Raw genomic sequence first — 21,682 nt, 5'->3', positions numbered from 1 at the left:
CTGCTGGTTCACTCCTGCTGGGATCTTAGGGGTGGGATCTTGGAAAAGGAATCACGCTGTGCTGGTGGGTCTAACCTCTGCATGCCAAGATATTACTGTTATATATACAAAACAAGATATATATATATAATTATGGATGTGTATATTATAGTTTGGTGGCTCAGGGAAATTGTGTGATTCTGTGTGCATTGATCAGACAAGGTGGGGCTGCTCCTGGTCCTTTCCTCGTGTGCTGTTGGATTGATGCAGTTCTCTGTTGGCCCTACAGCAATGCAGGGATTTTTCCAGTGGTCCTGTCAAGTCTGAATTTGCTTTTATATGGGGACCAGTGGGAATTTTTATGGGATCCCAGTGATTTTCTTGACTTGCAGACAGCGTGAGGGGCAGCATTAGAGTTGGGAGTAGCTCAGCTCTTGCTGGTTTGGAGCAGGGTGGCATCTCTGAGGGCAGGGTTTGCAATCCCATTGCCTGCAATGAGGAGAGGAAGAGCAGAGTCAGGAGCAGGTGCTGCCTGAGGAGCTTGTGGGACCTTTCTCAAGAGCTGCTGCTGTGTGACAGGAACCTGACCAACCTTGCAGCTTCCCAAATTCCTCGCTGTTTTCATGGGCTGGTTTGCATCCAATCCATGCTTCACTTTTTTTTCCCCTTCTTTTCAACATTTTTATCCCATCCCCAAAAGCAAAGAGCAGGGAGCCCTGGGGGAATCATCTGTTCCATGGATGGCAGGCAGACTTGCAGATGCTGGCAGAAGCAGCACTGTGCCTTTGACATTTTTCCAGGGATTAGCTGTTCCTTTGCAGGGCGTTGGGTGTATGCAGGCTCCTGTTTGCAATAGGATTCCCAAGAGTTGTTTTATTTTCTCATGTCTTCTGCTTCAGTCTGTTCCAGGCAGTGTGGGAGACTCTTCCTCTTGGAGTTTTACAGGCTTGGAGAGGGAAGGGTTTGGATTTTTTTGTTTGTTTTTTCTTTCCTCTCCTTCTAAGCACTGATTTTTTTATTCCATTCCTGGAATGACTGCTCAAGGTTTTTGTCTAAAGGATGGAGAGGAGCTATCCAATATTATTTGAAGTCAGGATTAAGCACAACCAACAAGGTGATGTGAAGTCAACTCTTGATTTTGTAGGGTAATAAGGAAAGTAATAACACATAAAAAGCAAACCACATGTAATGGCACAGAGACAAACCAGTTAAATTTAATCCAAGGGGGTGAGGGTCAGCCTTGACACCAGCTGGGGCACTGCTCTGGATCAGTCCCACAGGGAAGTGTTGGTGAACACCAAATCCTGGTTCCAGGCTGGCCAACCCTCAGTTCAGGTGTTAATCACAGTGCAGGGAGCTGAGGGACGATGGTAGCTGGCACCTTCTGCAAAACTGTGAACAAAGCTTGTTTGCTGAGGATAAACGAGGTTTTATGCTCTTCTCTCTGCTGGTGCATGTAAAAAAACCCCAACCCAGATGGAGCTGATTTTCCTGTCATTTCTGAATATCTTTACTGCTGTTAAGACTTCCACAGGTAGGATCACAGTGAGAAGGCACCCACAGGGCCCACCCAGCTCCCGAGGCTGACGAGCCACACCAGCCTTTGCCGAGCTTTGCTGTGCTCCCCTTGGCATGGGACAGTCCTGGTGAGGGGTGGCTGGTCCAGCCCGGAGAGTTCTGCTGGCATTTCCCTGGGCCCAGCACCTGGCACGGGCTGGCACCTCGGCAGGGTCCCTGGCACTGGGACCTGCCCTCCACTCCCACGGGCTGTGCTAGTGCAGGCTGATGCTTTTCCTCCCGAGCACTCCAAACCCACAAGCCCTGTCCTGGTCCCAGTTTTCCCTCCCACCCAGCTGTGGTTCTCCTTGGCTTCTGCTCGTGGCTGCAGTGTGCTTCCCACGGGGAAACACGGGGAAAATTCCCTTCACATCTGACCAAGCCAACAGCAGAGGGCAACAGAGGATGTATTGCCGTGTATCTCCTTGTGCTTCCTTGACTTTTCCACCTCTTACCCATCTCTGGAACAAGACTGCTCCAGACACCAAATGTTTTACCTCATCCTAGTCCCTTTCCTGGGCCTTTGGGAGGAGATTTTGGTGCCTTCCGTTACTTTTCAAACGAGTGTGCAAGCCTCTTGTGTAATTACCACAACGAGGGATGTGTTATTCCTCTGCCTGCAGCTAAAATCTGCACTTGGAAGCAGAATAAAGCCCTGGATGCTGTTTCCAGCACATTTCCTACCTGATCTTCAGCCCATAGCTGGTGATATATGGAGATGTTCTGGCTTTTTTTGGTCATTAACAGATTAGAAAGGGTGAATTTACCTCACTGGATAATTTTGTAAGAGTGACAGGGCTCCTGCACAAACCAGAGGTGCGTACAGGAAACAATTCACAACAGTGACAACAGCCAGAGAAGTGCTCCAACTTCCTTGGCATTGTTGTCACCTGCTTTGCCCTGCATGGGAAAAGGTGGGAAGAAATCCCACAGAGTTTCATGGGAGTTTTGCTTTGGGTTAGCAGATCTGTGAGAAAGGAAACCGTTGAGTTAATTTAATGTCTGTCCCACCAGGCATTTCATGCAGCCCCTAAAACCTTCCACATTTCCCAGAACACCAAGCTTTAGCGTTCTTCTAAGCTCGAGTCCCACTGCTGGATGGAGATTTGCCCTGTGAATTCTGAGGATGGTCAGACAAAACTGGGCTTTCCCTGCTTTTTCCATCCAGGTGTGCATAAAAAAAAAAAAAAAAAAAAAAAATACAATGCCTTCATGGCCAGAGCACATGGCTGGAGTCTCTAGAGATCAAAATTTAGTTCTTTTTTAGTCATAATCTTCCTGCTAGACACCAAGCAAGTCACTTCATCTTCTGCGGCCACATTTTCACTTCTGCACAAGGGAGGTAAAATAGCTGTCAGGGCAGTCTTCGCCTGTATTTCCTGTTTAGATGAAAATCTCCTTCAGGGGGGCTGTTTTAATGGGCTTGTGCTGCACAAGCCTGGGCCTGAGAGTGTTCACACTTATAAAATCCCTCATCTCCATCCATCCCACAAATCTCTTTTCCATCAGCTTGCATCCTGCTGGTGAATGTGAGGACCTGCTGGGGTTGTGTTCAGTTAAGAAACGAAGCTTTTCTTATTTTCAGTGTATTTTTGGCAGCAAAGCTTGATGTAGCTGTGGATGCTCTTCATGCCCAGTATGGCTTGAACTGCCCCATGTCCTTGTACCTGTCAGCTGCAGGTGACAGGCACCAAGGTCAGCTGTTGGTGGCATGTCCCCAGCACGCTGGGACCTGCTGGTGTGCAGACCAGTTTGGGGAACAGCAAACACCTTGTTCCCCCTTTTCAAGCTCCTCCCAAGGTGGGGAGCAGTGGCTGAATCAGATGAGATTCTGGCTTGCCAAAAGCCCCGAAATTTTCATGCTGTGAGATATTTGGAGGAGCAGATGCCGAGTTCCCTCCTGAGGCGTTGAGGCCACGGCTGCACCGCTGCGAGGTGTTTTGGAACCCCTTGGGGTTTGATTCAGTTTGGGTTTTACACAAGCACTGAGATACCAACTCCCCTTTTCAAAACCACCTCAACTCACTGAGCTCTGTTATCTCAGTCTTCTCTCACTGATTTCTGTTAGAAAAGTTTTCCACAGTTTTTTCTGGCACACTTATCCTGGGTTTATCTGTGTACAGTAAGTGCTGAATCCCACCTGAGAAAGGTTTCAGAAGCAGATGAGTAACCAGCTAATAAATGATCTTCCAGATATTTTTGGATCTCTTAGGGTAAAAATCATGAAGAGCTTTCTAGTGACAGTGGGCTAAGGTACTGCTCATTCTCTCTGCCCAGATCCCTACGGACTTCTAAGCCCTTCTCAATATTCCTATTAACTCTCACTTTCATTTTCTCATTTGATGGCTGAAAGCAGCATCAGCCAAGCTCTAATGAAGGGCAAGCAAAGCATTTCAGAGCAACAACTAAACGTCTCTCAAAGTGCTGCTTCCAGCCTGCTGCCCGGGGAATGTGAAGGACAACCTGTTTTCCCACCCACGCCCATGTCAGGGCCAGCTCAGACCACGGGGAGCTGCTGCAGCAGTGGCTAAAATCCATGTCTGGAGCCTGCCCAGCTCCCTCGGGTGGGCTCTGCAGCCAGGCTGGGTCCTGCACGCTGGGATTGCTTCACTCCAAACACTCACTGGTGGAGCTGCTCCCAGAACAAATTGGTTTCACCCTGCTTTTCCCACCCTGGCCAGCTCTGGGGCTCCACATACAAGGAAAACGTGGATCTGTTGAGGTGACTGCTCACAGAGCTGGAGCCCCTCAGATCTGGAGCAGGGTGGGAGAGCTGGGGATGTCCAGCCTGGAGAAGACAAGGTTCCAAGGAGACCTTGGAGCCCCTCCCAGTACCTGAAGGTCAGCCCTTGGCTGAGTGGGTCAGGCTGACTGGAACAGGTTTTGAAGGAGAAAGATCCACATCTTATCTCCTCCAAGCTATCATCTCCACATACTTAGCCCTGATGGGTTTTTTTGTCATAGATACAAAGGTAAGAAGTTGGCATGACCAGAAGAAGCAAAAAGCAAATACAGGTTTTCCACTGCCTTTAATTAAACTCCTGTAAAATAAAACCATGGGCAGCTCTCAGGCATTTGTCTGTGTGCTGCTCTGTTTGCTTCCTGTCCTTGTTCCCTGTTCTGGTTCCCCGTCCCTGAAATCCAGTGGGAATGGTAAATAGAGACAAACCTTGTTCAAACCTAACAAATGCTCTGAGAAGTGCCCTTTCCAAACGCTGCTGTTCTCCGTTTGATGGGGGAAATGTGGGGGGTGCAATATCCTTCCCCATTATTGGCTGGCTCTGTGTATCTGTTGATTTGCAGCAACAGGAAGCGAGACAGAAAGACAGTTTGTATGTGGGCTGGAGATACCTCCTGTGCTTTATCTGAGCTGGTGCAGGGGGAGAAAACTGGCACCCCACGATGTGGGAAATGAGTTTATAAACACTGCACACAGCAGAAGTCGGGGGGATGAACCCCAAAGAAAGGGCAAGTTTAGGAGCAGAGATTTCAGTGCGTCATGGTCATGCCTTGAAGGGTATAAACCCCACAGCTGTCTGGAAATGGTTGTGATTTGTTCTAGGGCAACATCTCAAAGATTCAGGCAGTGTCCTGCTCCCTTGTGCTTTGCATTGTCCAAAAATTCCAGCTGGGACAGATGAGCTGGGCAAGACACGTAAGGAAGAGGGAGAAAAAAGTGTTTTCCCCAAAATCATCAGAAAACCAGGAGCAGAGCCCACAGGTCCACCTGGTTCCCTGTGCAGCATCCCTGGAACACGCTGCCTCCCTGGCACTGGCACCCTGGAGGAGCAGGGCAGCCCGTGCCATCACATGGAGCTCTGGGCTGATGGGTTTGGGATGGTTTGTGCCCAAAGCCTGATTTGGATTTTTGAGGATGCTGAAACAGCTGCTTCTAAACTGCTGGAGCTGATTGAAAATCCCACCTCGGGTAATCCCTTCCAGTTAATTTGGTCTTTGTTCCTGACCTGCAATTCAGGGATGAGCTGGCAGTGATGCTCTTGGCACTGAGGTCCCTTCCCTGGCCAGCTCCACAAGCCACCCTGCCAGCAGAAAGCAGGAGGGACCAACCTGCCGTTCTCTTCGTGGCCATTTCGGTTCTGCCTAGGAAAATGTGCTGGTTCCTGTGCCATTGAGGAATGAAGGGCTGAATTCTGCTTTTCCTGCTCCAGTCAGAAATAGACCTGGAGAGATGATGACTCACCTGTCATTGAGAAAAGCTGCGTGGCACCATTATGAGCTTCAACAGTTAAATCCTGATTCCAACCTGCAAGAAGGAGCAGCCTGAGAGAGCTGCAAAAGGAGCTGCAGACGGGATCCAGCACCCGGGAATCCTTGGCTCTGTGGCTGCCTCGTGTGTGGGAGGGGTGGGACACACCTGGCCCGCAGGTGACCCGCGTGCTGTGGCGGTGACACGGTCCCTGCCGGGGGAATGAGTGGGGCCGCAGTGGGGCAGGGGCCGGGAGAAGCCCCCAGCCCCACACCCCGTGCCGTGCTCCTCCTCCCTGCGCCTTTCCCTGCGGCTCCCGTCCGGAGCGGGGATGATGTCAGGGTTGTCATGGCATCGGTATCTATGGAAGCGGGATCAGCATCGCCCGTGCTCCAAACCAGCTCAGGACAGGTCCCGGAGCCGCGGGGGGAACTCCTCCGCAGTAATCAAGGGTTTCCCTCTAAGCTTCTTCCTTTTTCTCCTTCCCGCTGTTCCTGGGGAGGGAGCAGGGATGGGGTTTGGCTTCCTCCCCCCATGGCAGCTCTGGGTGCCTCTTCCGTGTGTGAGGAAATCCAGAGGTCAGCCCCATCCATTTTCACTTCCCTTTTCCTGCACCAGCTCTGAACGTGCGAGAGCAAAGAGCAGCTGCCCAACCTTGCCCTCTGCCCCGGGCAGTGGCCAGCAGAGCCTGGCTCGTGCCAGCTCTGAGCGCCCTCCTGGCTGCAGGGCCTCTGAGGGTCCCCAAGGGGTGACAGCCACCCTTTCTGGGGGTCTGGGCACAGAAGGGGGTCAGTGCCTGCAGCAGAGGTGAGCTGAGCAGCGTGGTGCTCCGGGCCATGGCATCGCCCTCCTGCCAACAGCCCAGCTGCTCCCAGGGAGCCTTTGCCATTGCCTGGTGACACTGGCATGGCACGGTGACACCTGCAAGGACACCCCACCCCTGCTCACAGCAGGCTGTCTCCAGAGGCAGCACGGTGACCACAGGATGGTAATTCATGGAACAGCTCAGTGACCCTGGCAGTGGCTGGTCTGTGGTGTCCCCAGCCATGGCACAGGGACCATGGCCACAGCATGGTGGCACTGGCTAGCCACAGCTCTGCTGTGGTGGCCATGCCCACAGCTCGGTGACAGTGCCTGTCACACTGTCACAGTGTCCATGACCACATCCCGGTGACAGTGCCAGTTACAGTGTCAGTGTCTATGCCCACAGCTCGGTGACTGCCTGTCACAGTGTCACAGTGTCAGTGTCACAGTGTCCATGCCCACAGCTTGGTGACAGTGCCAGTCACAGTATCACAGTGCCCATGCCCACAGCTTGCTGACAGTGTCACAGTGTCCATGCCCACAGCTTGGTGACAGTGCCTGTCACACTGTCACAGTGTCCATGGCCACATCCCGGTGACAGTGCCAGTCACAGTGTCACAGTGCCCATGCCCACACCTCGGTGACAGTGCCTGTCACAGTGTCACAGTGTCAGTGTCACAGTGTCCATGCCCACAGCTTGGTGACAGTGCCTGTCACACTATCACAGTGTCCATGGCCACATCCCGGTGACAGTGCCAGTTACAGTGTCAGTGTCTATGCCCACAGCTCGGTGACAGTGCCTGTCACACTGTCACAGTGTCCATGGCCACATCCCGGTGACAGTGCCAGTCACAGTGTCACAGTGCCCATGCCCACAGCTCGGTGACAGTGCCTGTCACAGTGTCACACTGTCACACTGTCACAGTGTCACACTGTCACACTGTCACACTGTCGCCGTGCTCGGTCTCGCAGCGCCGGGAGCGCGCCCCGCGCCGTTCGCGCGCACCTGCCCGTGCCCCCCACCCCCGTCTCCCCCCCAGCCGCCGGGTGGTTCCTCCCGCCGCCCGCACGCGGCGCTGCGGACGAGCCCACGAGGGAGGGGCGCGGGGGGGCGGCGCGGGGCGCGCGCGGCGGGGCTGGGCCGGGCGCGGAGCGGGCGCGGGGGAAGATGGAAGGAGCGTCCTTCGGAGCGGGCCGGGCGGGGGGGGCCATCGACCCCGTGGATTTCCTCAAGCAGCCGCAGACCCTCCTCCGGGTGACCACCTGGGTAAGGCGGAACGGCCGCGGGGGCGCGGGGCTGGGCAGCGGCGGCGCGGGGACAGCGCCCGGTGCGGGGACAGCGCCCGGTGCGGCGGGCAGTGCCCGGGCGATGGGCAGTGTCGAGGTGATGGAGACAGTGTCGAGGTGATGGAGACAGTGTCGAGGTGATGGGCAGCTCAAGAGCATCGTGCCCGCAGCCGGTGAATCGTTCCCGGTGTCGGTGCGCTGCCGGTGCTCGGTGCGGTGCCGGTACCGCGGGCGCTACCGGTGCCGGTGCTCGGTGCGCTGCCGGTGCTCGGTGCGCTGCCCAGCCCCGCGGGCAGTGCCGCTTCCCGGGGGAGCTGCCAGGGAATTTCCCCGGGCACGGGGCCGGGATGCGCCGCTGCCCCTGCCGCGTGCGGCGCCGGAGGATGCGGCTCGGAGCAGGAGGCAGGGGACATTTTCCTGCCTTCCGCGCTCCGTGCGTGCGTGTGTGTGACAGAAATTCGGGAGCCAGCCCTGCCCAGCTCCCGGTGCTGCTGAGATGAGAGGATGCCGTGTTTGTTGGACGTTTCCCGTCTGTGAACTCCCGCCGTGGAGCAGGAGGTGGAATGGGGGAAGGCTTTGGTGCTCCGTGCCCAGGGCGCTGTGCCAGGGTGCCCCTGTGGCCGTGGTGCCCCGATGCCCAAGGCTAAGGACAGCCCCCAATTTGCCTCCCCCAGCCTGGCTTTCTGCTGAGATGTGCAGGTGTGCAGGGCCTTGGGCGGTCAGGAATGCCAGGTCCTTCCCAAAAACCCTGCTGTGGGCAGGATCTGCCCGGCTCTCACCTGGCTCCAGAGCTTGGCTGGAGGCTGTGGATGAGCCTGGGGCTTGTCCTCGCCCTGTGCCACCCCTGTGCTGGCTCTGTGTCACTGTGGCAGTGCTCAGCGAGCTCCCAAAGCTGTGCTGGGGAGGTGCAGCCCCAGCTGGCATGGCTGCTGGCTCCATGGGGCTCTCCAGCCTGGGGTGCCCCGGGAGAGGCCCCGAGCAGCACAACGGGCAGCACAAGAGCAATTCCAGCTGCAGTCACATGCTCAGAGTTAAACCACACGCTGCAGTGTGTGCCTGATGGGAGCTGCTGTCCTTCCCAGGCCTTGGAGAAGGCCCACGACTCCATAGCTGGGGAAAAACGGGGCCAGGGATGGATCTGGGGCGTCCAGCTTGGTGTGGAAGGGGCGTTTTGGGCAGGGTTGAGGAACAGGCAGCAGATGTTTCCTGGAAGAAAACTTGGTCTGGATCCTCCTGGATCCTCCTCGGGTGGCAATGGCAAACTGCTGGCAGTGGTGTAGGGTTTGGGTACAGTTCAATAAATCTGCCCCACTGTTGGTGAGTTCAGCCCCTCCTAAAATAAATGTGTCACCTTGCACCCAGAGGGATCCCCACCCTTGTTGGATGGAGGGGATTGGACACTGCTGGGCCAGAGTATGGAATGGAGGTGCAAAATAAAAATCCCAGCTTAGGAAATACTCCTGTATATATTCACTGGTTTATTCAGTGGTGAAGTCCCTCCTTTCCTGGCTCTGTGTTCCCAGGGAATCAGTGACAAACGAGTGCTTACAACTACAGAAATGCATCAGCTTAACTCCAAACAAGTGCAGGGGCCACCAGTGTGGGTAAACTGGGGTGAGCATGCTGCTGTCCCATAAATGTGTGTAACATTCTGAGTTGGCCAAAGCCCACTGAGCAAAAAGGGACTTTTTTTGCTCTTTTCACTGGGCTGGGGGAACTCCCTTTGGAGCCCTTCTCCCAGGTCTCACACTCCCTCCTAGATCTGTCAGGGCTCATCACTGCTCCAGCCTGGGGGTTCAGAGCCCCAGTTTGGCTGTCTCAGCCCAGTTCCCCATGTCTTAAACCAGTTCAGCATTTGTGGCTCCTGCCCAGCGTGAGCTGGGGCTGCAGGGACACCATCCCCTTCCTGGCTTCCAGGCCAAACCCATGTCAGCACGGAGAGATGGGGTGGGGGAGGCAGCCAAAGGCTTTGCTGGGGTCCCTGCTGCCTTCCTGGCTGCTGTCCTGGGTGAGTGGCAGCGCTGTGGCACGCGGTGACATCCGTGCTGGTGGCCGGGCAGGAGCTGGAACCGATGCCCCCCGTGCCACTCCCTGACTGCCAAAGCAAACAGAACCTTGCTGGGCTTCCGTGCCCGCTGTGCCAGGGGAGATGAGCTGCCCGTGCTCACGGAGCAGCCGTGGGTGGGTGTTGAGCCAGCCCTGGGTTGAGGTCAGGTTTTGGGGTGAGCTTTGCACGTGGTTTCCCTTCCTGGGCCTCGGTGGCGCAGCTTTGTACCCCGGTTGACCCGGATCCCACAGCCCAACAGGAGCCTTGCCCCGCGTGTGGTGGCAGCTTCTGGTGGGCAGAGGAAGAGCTGCCAGGGTGGGCTGGTGTGGCTGGGGGTGGTGGAGGAGCCCCACAGGGATTTGGGGCCAGCCCCGGGTGCCTGAGGTGGCTGGTGGCCACTGCTGGGGCTTCCCACCACCAAAGGAAGCTCCAGTTCCCTTTTGGGACTCTGGTGGCTGCCTGGGGGACGTGGTGCTGGCACAGACATGTGAGGGACTGGCAGGTGAATGGTGACCCACACAGAAATCCCCAAATGTCAGCGGTGCCCAAAGGGGATTCCTGGTTCTGCTTCCCTCTCAGAGAGTAATTCAGAGTATCTGAGGGGGAAAAATCCACTCCTGGCTCGAGCTGTAAAATCAAAAGCTGGAAAGAACCATTTAACAGTTCCTCATTCATCTCTTCCCTCTCTGTCTGATGCAGTTTGTCAGATGAAGATGTGATCGCTCTTGTGGTTTCCTTTTGAGACATTTTTTGCACAGCCAAACAGAGTCGACATTCATGACGGGTGCCTGCAGAATCATGAGCTCCTTTCTCTGTGACTGCCCGTGCCAGCCAGACTTTCAAGTGGCCACTCAGCTTCACAGGGCAATTGTTCATTTAACGTAGGCTTAGGTTTGGGTTTTAAAGCAGTTTTGGAAAATAGTCTGGTAAAATTTTTCAGCAGTTCCTGTGAATTCATGCAGAGCAGCAGCAGAAGTGCAGTGCCAGGTCCCTCATCCATCCCATCCCATCCCATCCCATCCCATCCCATCCCATCCCATCCCATCCCATCCCATCCCATCCCATCCCATCCCATCCCATCCCATCCCAAAGTTTGAGCTGCCTCAGACTTTGCTCCTGGCCACTTTTCAGAAGGGTCATCAGATTTCTGCCTTAATTTTCTCTTTCTGCAGGCGATAGATTAAAGGCAGAACTTGAATTAAACATTTTGGTAATGGAATTAAAGCGGAGCTTTGCTGCATCTGAGCTTAAAATGGTTCTGAATTGCCACGCTCCTGTCACCTCTGGTTTCAAGCACTGCTGGTGTGCCATGTGCTCAGATTGCAGGACGAGATTAGGAGCCCTGAATGAACGCTGTGTCTCAGCCAGCATCTCCTTACCACATCAGAAAAAGTAATTCAGGAAAAATCAGCCATGTGGTCATCAACAGACATCCTCCCAAGCTGCTTAGCCTGGTGCCCGTGGCCCCAAAGCTGTTACAGCCAGCACCAGCCCACCTCGAAAGCAGCCAGGCCTTCCCTTGGTGCTCCTCTCCGGGGTCCCCGGGGAGATCAAAACCTCCCAAAATGGTGCAGATCAGTGCTGGAAACTTCCCTGTGGCTGACAGCTGCAAAGATAAACTGGGGAGGGAGCTGGGGGTGCTTGTCCCCCGTGCCAAGGGACCCCAAGCAGGGCTCTGCCCCAGGGGAACGCTCGGTGCTGATTTGACCTGTGCTAATTGGACCTGAATTGTTCTCCCTTCTCGTTTGGGGGTCCCTCCTTCCCTGGCTGGGCTCTGGGGGGGCAGGGACTGGGCAGGAGGAGTTTGGCTCCGGGAGGGAGTGAGGGATCCCCAGGGCTTGGCCCGGCTCTCTGCAGCCCTGGCTGGTGCCCAGCTCTGCTGGTCGGGAGCCACGGCAGAGCAAATGAGCTCTGGGCTGTTCTCCCCCGTGCACTGCATCTCCTCCACGCTGACATTAATGTGTGTGCAGTCAAAGCTGCCTTCTGCGGGCTCCTGCAAGCCCACACCTTCTGCTGGTGTTTTTTATAGGTCCCAAACGCGAGTGCAGCTCCTCAGCAGTGGAAGCATCTCACCTTAAAATGGCTGACAGCTCTCAGCGAGGCGCTCAGCTCCTGCTCTCCTCTCTTGTTTGCTTCTTGTTTTCCTTGCCTGGCTCTGCTCAGGCTCTGAGGTCTCCTGAAGCACATTTTAGGGGATGGGCTGCAGAAAGCTGAAAGCAACGGGGAGGAGAACTGAGTGTGCGCTGGGCTCCAGGCTGCTGGAGCTTCAGGAGGGAACGGGGAGCTGCAGAGCACAACTCCAGAAGAAAGGCAGGCAGCCTGGCCAGCCAGCACTCCCCAGATTGCCAAAACGTGCTGGAGGCAGGGCAGACACAGCTCCAGCTTTACCCACTGCTGAAAGGTGTGTCCACGAACACATCAGGGTCCCAGCACCCTGGGCTCCTGCCTGACGGGTCCAGCAGAACTGCAGAATCCTGGAATGGTTTGGGCTGGAAGGAGCCTTAAAACCCACCCAGTGCCACCCCTGCCATGGGCAGGGACACCTTCCACTGTGCCAGGCTGCTCCAAGCCCTGTCCAGCCTGGTCCTGGAAATTCCCAAGGATGGAGCAGCCACAGATTCTCTGGACACCTTGTGCCAGGGCCTGCCCACCCTGTGAGCAGAGAGACTGTCCCACTGTCCTGTCCCACTGTCCTGTGTCACAGAAATGCTGCCTGGCCTGCAGAGACATCTCTTCTTGCTTGGAAGCAAACTTTAAACTGGGAGAACTGGGCTGCTGGCTTTCATCAACAAGAGAGCTCCCAGCTCCTGCCTGGCGTGATGGAACCCCAGCTCCCTTTGCCCCAGCAGCCCCCCATGTCCCCGTGGGTCTGGGGGCTCCTGCCCCATGTTGAGCTCCCCCCAGGTGGGACTGAGGCTCCTTTGTGTGGTGAGGTGCAGCTCTGGATGGAAAGGATGGGAGAGGAGAGATTTCCTTTTTCCATCCCCCTGCAGCCACAGGCTCCGGCACTCGTGGTCTGCTGCAGCTCCTGCAGCTCCTGCAGCTGCTGCAGCTGCTGCAGCTGCTCCCAGCACTCAGAAACCTCCACACCAGGAGCCCCCAAGCTCCCAGCACATCCCCGTGGCAGCTTGGGCAGGATGCAAGGATGGAAAATGCAATTTCCCACTGTGGTGGCTGGGGACAATCCAGTTTTTGTACTGTGCGTCGCACCAGCTCGGCCAGGAAAAGCAGAATTTGTTGCTGGTGGTTTGGGGTTGTTCAGCTGGAAAATGGAGAGTCCTGTGAAGGCTCCTGTGCAAATCCTCTGAGGTGCTGCTCGGGCCCACCAAAGCTCGCTGGCGGTGGAAAATCTGACCTTGTATTTCCTCTTTCAAGTCTCTGATGAGCTGGCTGGGGCTTGGAGCCACTGCGGTTTGTGAAGGTGATGGGGAAAATGCACTTGTTCTGTGGGAACTTCAAAAAACACGGGGGGTTTATTTCTCTGCCACCCACGTTTCTCTTCATCCACCCACGTTTTCCTAAAATAAAAGCATTTTTACATCTATACTTAGAAAGACAACACCAAATTTATTCTCATTAAAATGTTTCACCAGCACCAGTGGGCTTTTTAAGAAAAACCATAACATCACAATGTTGGGGTGAGGGAAAGGTAACCCGTGGAAAGGCACGTTTTGACAGGAATATTCCAGGCAGTGCTGATGTTTTTGAACTCATCTATTAAATGTGTGCACTTGGAATTCGTTGCTCCTCTGGCCTCCCAAGGAAAAGCTGCGTGTGCTGTGTTTTGCACATTGAAATCTGGTTTGAGCCACTTGGGTTGTCTGGCAGAAGGAAGGATGCTCTGCTTTCCAAAATCCTTTGGAACTGGAAGTTAAGGGATGAAACATCCTTAAAAAAAAAAATAAATCTACATTGACAGCCCCAGGTGTGCAAAGCTGGTGCAGGCACCACACACCTGTGCTGTGACATCCTTAATTGCATTTATGGGAGCTCTCCCTCCCCACCTGTCGCTATTGGACACGAAATGAGTGCACAGAAGCTTGGGAAGTTCAAAAAAGACCCAGTTTTATTTTATTTAAACATCTGGCAATTATAGAATTCCAAAGGTGACTGTGGATTGGAGGATGGATTCACCACCTCTCCAACCACACTGCTCCAAAGCTCAATCAATCATTTCTCTCTATTTACAGAGAAATCTGTAAACTATTCCATTTATACATGAAATGGTATTACTCTCAAATATGTAACCGTTACCAGGAGGCTAAAGAAGTTTCATGAGAACTTTAAAACTTTCAAAAGAACTCTAAAAGAAAACTTACCACTTAAAATCAGGGCAACAGCTACCAAAGCTGGGGGCTCCCAGCAGGCTCCCAGCAGCCTGGGGAAGGTTGGGAATCCTGGAGGACCGAGTGGAACTTCCCGAGTACGAGTTTGCTCTCCTGCCAGAGAAGTGATGGCGTGGAGTCAGAGGTGCTCAATTATTCAGAAGCACATTACTCCTTCCCAGGGCCTGTTTCATAAATGCTGCTGCTATTTCTGATGGTAAAGAACAATTCTGCATTATTTACGAGCAGATTTTTACAACTGCTGATGTTACAGCTGCTGCCAAAGCCCTGGGAAGACGATCAGTGCTGTTTGTTGTTGGTTCTTCCTTCACAGCGTGGGGATGCTGAGGATGGTGATGGTGGTGATGATGAGGATGTGATGAGGATTTTGATGATGATGGTGATGATGATGGTGATGAGGATGATAGGGATGATGGTGATGATGCTGATGATGTTGGCAATGGTGATGATAATGATAATGATGATGATGATGATAATGATGATAATGGTTATGATGATGAGGATGGTGAGGATGGTGATGATGGTCATGATGATGGTGATGGTGATGAGGATGGTGATGATGATGGTGATGAGGATACTGATGGGGACGATGGCAATGGTGATGATGATGATGGGGATGATGGCAATGGTGATAGTGATGGAAGTGATGGTGATGAGGATGGCGATGATGATGATGATGACTGTGATGATGGCAATGGTGATAATGATGGTGATGATGATGGTGATGATGATGCTGATGATGATGGTGATGATGGCAATGGTAATGATGATGATGGTGATGAGGATGGTGATGATGATGATGATGATGACAGTGATGATGGCAATGGTGATAATGATGGTGATGATGGTGGTGATGGTGATGATGATGGTGGTGGTAATGATGGCAATGGTAATGATGATGATGGTGATGAGGATGATGATGATGGTGATGAGAATACTGATGGTGATGATGATGATGGTGCTGTGCCATCCCAAGTGCTCCCCAAGCACAGCACCGGCAAGGAACAGGGTGCAGGTGCCACAGGGTGACTTGGGTGGCCCCTGAGCTCGTGGCTGGTGCTCAGGGCCAGGGATGGATGCGGGACAGGCCCCCAGGCCATGGGTGAACTCCCAGAGGAGGAAGAGGAGAAGATCTGTCCCAGCGTTACGTTAAAGAGTGGCTGGACCTTGGGGGTGCTTTGCCCGCCGTGGGTTCTGCTCCATTTCCCCTGCTCCGTGACACGGCTTCCCTGGGAGCTGCAGGAGGTGGCACGGGGACCGTGAGAGCCTCCAGCCCTTCCCTGGCTCAGCTGCTCAGCCATCTCCTGCCCCTGGGGACACCAGGGGCTTCGTGGGGCCCAGCCTGGCAGCAGGGAGCAGCACAGCACTAATTCTCTGCAGGGACCTGCCCCATCTGGGTATTTTTTCCCTCCCCAGCGTGTCTGGAGAAGCAGGTTCTTACAGTCCTCTGCCCAGCGGAGCGCTGGAAGGCAGGAGGAGGTTCCAGGTCACAGAGGAGGAACACCCAGGTGCAGTTTGGAGCCACCAAGCAGAGGAGATGTGGCTGAGAAACGCCACGTTGCCACGGAGTCGAGGACGGGGCTGAATCCGGCGGCGCTGCTGTTGGGCAGCAGAGCTGAATGCCACCAGCAGCAGCAGCAACCTGTGCTCCTCTCCTTGCTCCTGCAGATCTTCTCCATCGTGGTGTTCGGCTCCATCGTCAACGAGTGCTACGTGAACAAGGACAGCCAGCACCCCGAGCTGCTCTGCATCTTCAACGAGAATGAGAGCGCCTGCAGCTACGGCATCGCCGTGGGCGTCATCGCCTTCTTCGGCTGCATCTTCTTCTTCGTGGTGGACCTGTACTTCCAGCAGATCAGCAGCGTCAAGGACCGCAAACGGGCCGTGCTGCTGGACCTGGGCTTCTCAGGTACCCCGCTCTGCTCTGCTCTGCTCTGCTCTGCTCTGCTCGGGTGTCACGATCCGCTGCTAGCGGGGTGTCGGGGTGGTTCCTTCACCGATCCCAAAGTGCAAAAGACAGCCACGCACTCACAGGGAAGAATTCCTTCTCAATGTCCAATGTAAATCCACCTTCCCGCAGCTGAAGGCCATTTCCCCTTGTCCTGTTATTCAATGCCCTTGTGAAAAGTCCCTCTCCGACACGTCCAGGGAGGATGTGCTGCTCCTGGGGCTCACTGAGGTCAGGCAGGCAAAACACTGAGATGACCCCACAGGTTTCTTTCGCCTCTGTTCTTGTGTTTAAAAAGCTCCTTTTGGGCCACAGCTCCCAAATTTCCTGTTCCTTTGGAAGCCTCGGTGGTTTGTGCAGCAGCAAAGGAGGGGTGCTGGGCAGGGGCAGCACTGACCACCTCTGCTCCTGTGGGAATTTTTAATTAATTCGAGACCTCTGAATTGCTTTAGATGATGGGATTTCTTTTTCTTATCTCCCACATAGACAGGAAGGGTGAGTTCAGCTCACATCTTCACAGCATGGCTCAGAGGGTCACAAGATCTTAATTATGAGACCTTTTAAAGATTTATTAACCAATAAAACACTGCTAACAAGGATGTTCATGGCTTTGACCCAATATTTTGTGTTATGGACCCATGCTACAGTGTGAGCTTTCTTAGCCAATCCTGTTACGACATAGAAGCTTACAGTGATGCACTATAAAACTCTAAATTTCCCCCACTTAACGTGCCTCTGCTTGAAACTACAAATCCACATTCTCACTTCCAGCACCTCCATTTGGGAGCCTTTCCCAAGGTCTCAGATCAAATCCCGGGTTTGAATCCAACCTTTGGCTTACAGACCCGGAGCGTTCCGTGCGTTTCAGGCTCCGACCTGTCCCCCCGCAGGTTTCCTGGCCTTCCTGTGGTTTGTGGCCTTCTGCTTCCTGGCAAACCAGTGGCAGAGGACGACGCTGACCAGGGGCTTCTCGCAGGGCGCCGACGCCGCGCGCGCGGCCATCGCCTTCTCCTTCTTCTCCATCATCATCTGGGTGAGGGCAGAGCAGGGCTGGAGTGCCCCGGGCTGCTGGGGGAGGCTGGGCTTTGCAGAAGTGAATCCTGGAGGGTGGTGAGGGGAGGTACTGTGGACTCTCCACACGTGGAACTGGTGGTTTCTCACCAGAGAAGCCTCAGCTCTGTCTCCTCCGCCTGGGGAATTCCAGGCTTCCCTTTCTCCCGAGGATGGGAGGTTTTGTTTTCCAAAATGTGTCACGAGCCAGGAGCTGCCCTGATTTCAGGACCTCGTTGGAGGCAGAGAGCCCCCAGGAGCAGAACTCTGCCCTGAGCAGCTTCATGGGGTGGTTGGGGGACTTTGGGAGCTCTCAGGCTCATCAGCTCCCTCCTGGGACACGCCAGGCTGGCCCCTCTGCTGTCCACCTGGAGAAGGGGCTCAGAAACCCCCCTGGCTCCCATTTCCAGCCCCCCCTGGGCAGAGGGACCCCAGCCAGGGCTGTGTGAGACCCTGGGGCTCACCTGGACCCCACTGGGGGGTTCCTGCCCCAGAGCTGAGTGTGCAGAGGCAGGGATGGCTCCGGGTTCCCTCCATCCCTCCTGCAGCTTCCCCTGGGCACAGGGATGTGCCCTAATTCCACGTTGCCTCACAAGAACTGGGGCAAAAGGCAGTGCCAGGTTCCCAGCAGCAAACCCCGCTCCGGTTCTCCCCCAGCTGAGCTGCTCCTGCTCTGATGATCCCAGGAAATCTCTTTTAATCCCAGCTCTGCCCCATCCCGCTGGCAGGGAGGGCAGTGGGTGGGATGTTCCCCGTCCCATCAGCATCTCCCCCCACCCCGGGAGGGCCATGGGGACGCCACTGTCACCCTGTCCCATCCCCAAGGATGGCCAGCGTGGTTGGGAAGCCATTCCTGGCCTCTACAGGCATTTTTTAGCCTCCTCAGAGCATCATTTACCAACTAATTGAATTGTTAATGAAACCTCCTGGAAGGAAATCCCTCCCGGCTTTGCCGCCCACATTTCCCACCGTTTGCAGCCTCAATTCCAGCAACCTGGAAGAGGGTGAAGGAGTCTCGGCAGATCTGACCTATTTTCCTGGGCTGGCTCTGGGCAGCTCTCCCTCCCCACAGCAGATGTGTTTATCTGGGCCAGCAGTGCCAGATGTGCACGGCCAGAGTCCCCCAGCCCGGGCAGAGCCCCGGGGGTCACCCTGGCCCTCAGAAATGGCTTCTGGAGTGTTGGGGTGGGCTTTGGGGCTGGATTTGCTCTGGGGTACCACGCAGAGGGGTGGCAGCCTGGGGGGTGCTGCCGTGGGCAGAGAGATGGGGGATGTGGGGTGCTGGGGGATGTGAGCTCCAGAGGGCTGTAGGGTCCTGGGGGGACAAGGGGACCCTGGTGGGATTCGAGGTCCTGGAGGTCTTGGGGGGGCCCTGGAGGGACATGGGGGCCTGGTGGGATCTGAGGTCCTGGGGGTTTTGGGGGACCCTGGGGGGACATGGGGTCCTGGTGGGATTTGAGGTTCTGGGGGTTTTGGGGGACCCTGGGGGGACATGGGGGCCTGGTGGGATTCGAGGTCCTGGGGGTTTGGGGAAACCGTGGGGAGACATGGGGTCCTGGTGGGACCTGAGGTCCTGGGGGTTTTGGGGGGATCATTCAGGAACATGGAGTCCTGGTGGGATTCATGGTACTGGGGGTTTTGGGGGGACCATGGTGGGATCTGAGGTCCTGGGGGTTTGGGGGACTCTGGGGGGACATGGGGTCCTGGTGGGATTCATGGTTCTGGGGGTTTTGGGGGAACCCTGGGGGGACATTGGGTCCTGGTGAGATTCGAGGTTCTGGGGGGACCCTGGTGGGATTTGAGGTCCTGGGGGTTTTGGGGGGACCTTGGGGGGACATGGGGTCCTGGGTGGGACTCGAGGTCCTGGGGGGACATGGGGTCCTGGTGGGATTCATGGTACTGGGGGTTTTGGGGACCCTGGTGGGATTCGAAGTCCTGGAGGGACATGGGGTCCTGATGGGATTCATGGTACTGGGGGTTTTGGGGGAACCCTGGTGGGACATGGGGTCCTGGTGGGATTTGAGGTCCTGGAGGTTTTGGGGGAACCCTGAGGGGACATGGGGTGCTGGGCTAATGTGAGATGCTGGTGCCACGCAGGATGCTGAGGGGTCCTGGGGATTCCGGGGGGTCCCGGGGTGCCGTGGGGCGGCAGCCCTGCCCGTCTGACGCCGTCCCCGCCGGGCGCAGGTCGTGCTGGCGCTGCGGGCGCTGCAGCGGTACCGCCTGGGCACGGACATGTCCCTGTTCGCCACCGAGCAGTTCGGCGCCGACCCCAGCGCCTCGTACCCCGGCTACCCTGGCGGCAGCGGCGTGGAGAGCACGGAGACCTACCAGAGCCCCCCATTCACCGAGACCTTAGAGCCCAACCCCAAAGGGTACCAAGTGCCAGCGTACTGAGGGGCTGCGGCGGTGCCAGCCTCGCCCGCTCCCCAGTGTCTCCAGCCCCGTTTCCTTGCCGTGGCCGGTCAGTGCCGGGTCCCTTTATTAGCTCGTTGTGCAGTGAATTCTGTACAGTGGTATTGGTTCTTGTCTTACCTGTCCCAGGGTTTCTAAAAGCAGTGTTCCCTCTAAGCCAGGAGGAAGGAAGGTTGGCACCACATCACCTACAGGCGGGGAGGAGGGGGAAATGTCCCCTCCGAGCTCTGCTGGCAAAGCCCAGGACACCTTTTCCTCTTAGGAAACAGCAGCTGAGGAGTTTTTATCTCGTTCTTCCAGAGCTAACACAGAATCCATCGAGGCTGGGTGGGGAGAGCTGGCCCTGGCTGCTCCCGCTGTGGAGCTTCCAGTCCAGGTCCCAGGAAAGTGCCAAATTCACAGGGAAATCAGTGGTGTCTGTGTTGTTTTCCTTTGTGTATACTTGCTGTACAAAACAAAAATCCAAACATGTGTTTCCAAACTTGGTTTAGAGGAACAGAGGGGGCACAGCAGGCCGGGGTTGGGATCGGTATCCAGAGTGCTTCTACACTTCAACAGGTTCTGGCTGAGGGTTTCAAAAGTGACTGTTTGAAAGAGGAAACCAGCAGGAGCTGGTTGCTAAATGGGGATAGCCTGTGATCAGTGGGAATGTGGCACTTTGTGGTTCCATTTCCTCGTGGGGCGATTGGGAAATTTGTAAATTCCTAAGGAATTTTTGGTTGGCAGCGCTGACACGTCCTCACTCCAGAGAGGTGAGGACCAAGGTGAGGGGCTCAGTCTTGACATCCAAGGCCATTAGGAGCAATACTGGACTTTTATTTTGATTTTGGGAGCAGCCACCATCTGTCAGCTGCAGCAGAGCCCCGGGTGGGGACACGTGTGTCACCCTGCAGCCTCCAGAAACGAGGGATTCAGGCAGGGAACTGGAAAGGCTTCAGAGCCCGGGTTTGGAAATGGTGTGGGAAGAGTCAGTGAAAAGCACCCAGGAAGGAGGCTCAGGTTGGGGGTTCAGCTGCAGAGAGCCAGGAAAAGGATGGAATGTGTAAAATCCAGCAGGTCCTGGCTGCCAGCTGCCAGCTTTCCCTGCCCGTGTGGCTGCTGGACCAGGCTGTGTCCCAGAGGGCTGAGCAGAGGGGCTGAAACTTGAATTCCCAGCCCCAGCTTGAATTCCCAGCCCCAACTTGAATTCCCAGCCCCTGGGGGGCAGCTCCATCCCTGGGGGCTCCGGGCTCCTGCCTCTCCTGCTCGGCAAAGCCACCACTGCCTTGTGACCTCCTGAGCAGCAATAGCCACCCCTGTCCCCTCCCTGCCACAGGTCCTGGTCACAGCCACGGCCACAGCTCACTGCTGCTGCTGAGCCGCAGATCAGCACGCTAATTAATGAGCAGCAGATAAACGCACTAATTAAGCAGCCAATCACCCCGAGAGGTCACTGCCGGTGGCGAAGTTCCTTGCCTTGGCTCCAGGTCCTGGCTGTGCCCAGCCCCTCACAGGTGCCTGACCACGGACACCCCAGTGCAGGATCAGCCTCGAGGAATTCCGAGATCTTTGTGGTTTTGTGGAGTCACTTTTGCTGGGAAATTAAAAAAAAAAACAAAAAACCCCGAGGCTTTTAATACAGGGTACGGTAGAACTGTAGCAATATTTTCCTTAGAGGGAACACTGAAACTTTAGCAGCACAAACAGTACTTGTGTTAATATTTTAGCAAAATTATAATCAATTTAAATGTTTAAATTGATTGTACGTGAGATAATGTTCGTTGGGTACGGTGTATTTTTTTCTAACTATAATATTACTGTTCCAGAGTTTCCGTGTAAGCGTAAAGAGCTAAAGCCGTGTCTGCCTGCGGGACACGTCCTGCCCCGTGTGCCCCCCGTGCTGAATATTACACGCTCTGAATGTCCCCCCGAGGCCTGCATCGCCTTTCTTTGCCCCCCCACGCCCATCCCACCACGCTCGGGGCCCTGGGGCAGCAGCAGGGACACGGCCAGGACGATGCCAGCACAACTCCTGGTGCTTCCCGAGGGCTGCTCCAGCTTCC

General features: G+C 55.3%; 1 protein-coding gene across 1 annotated transcript; it reads left to right on the top strand.

Annotated features, from left to right (window-relative positions):
• Positions 1-7,655: 7,655 nt before the first annotated feature.
• On the top strand, positions 7,656-21,551 carry SYNGR3 (synaptogyrin 3). Its single transcript, XM_021547639.4, has 4 exons — positions 7,656-7,814; positions 15,896-16,136; positions 17,066-17,208; positions 19,413-21,551. Exons 1-4 carry the CDS (start codon positions 7,716-7,718, stop codon positions 19,620-19,622), a joined length of 693 nt encoding a protein of 230 aa, XP_021403314.3. The 5' UTR covers positions 7,656-7,715; the 3' UTR covers positions 19,623-21,551.
• The last annotated feature ends 131 nt before the right edge of the window (positions 21,552-21,682 follow it).

Source organism: Lonchura striata, chromosome 14, assembly GCF_050655825.1.
Source record: "Lonchura striata isolate lonStrDom1 chromosome 14, ASM5065582v1, whole genome shotgun sequence".
NCBI lineage: Eukaryota > Metazoa > Chordata > Aves > Passeriformes > Estrildidae > Lonchura > Lonchura striata.
Note: the sequence above shows the minus strand (reverse complement) of the source record. Positions and strands in the feature narration are given on the sequence as shown.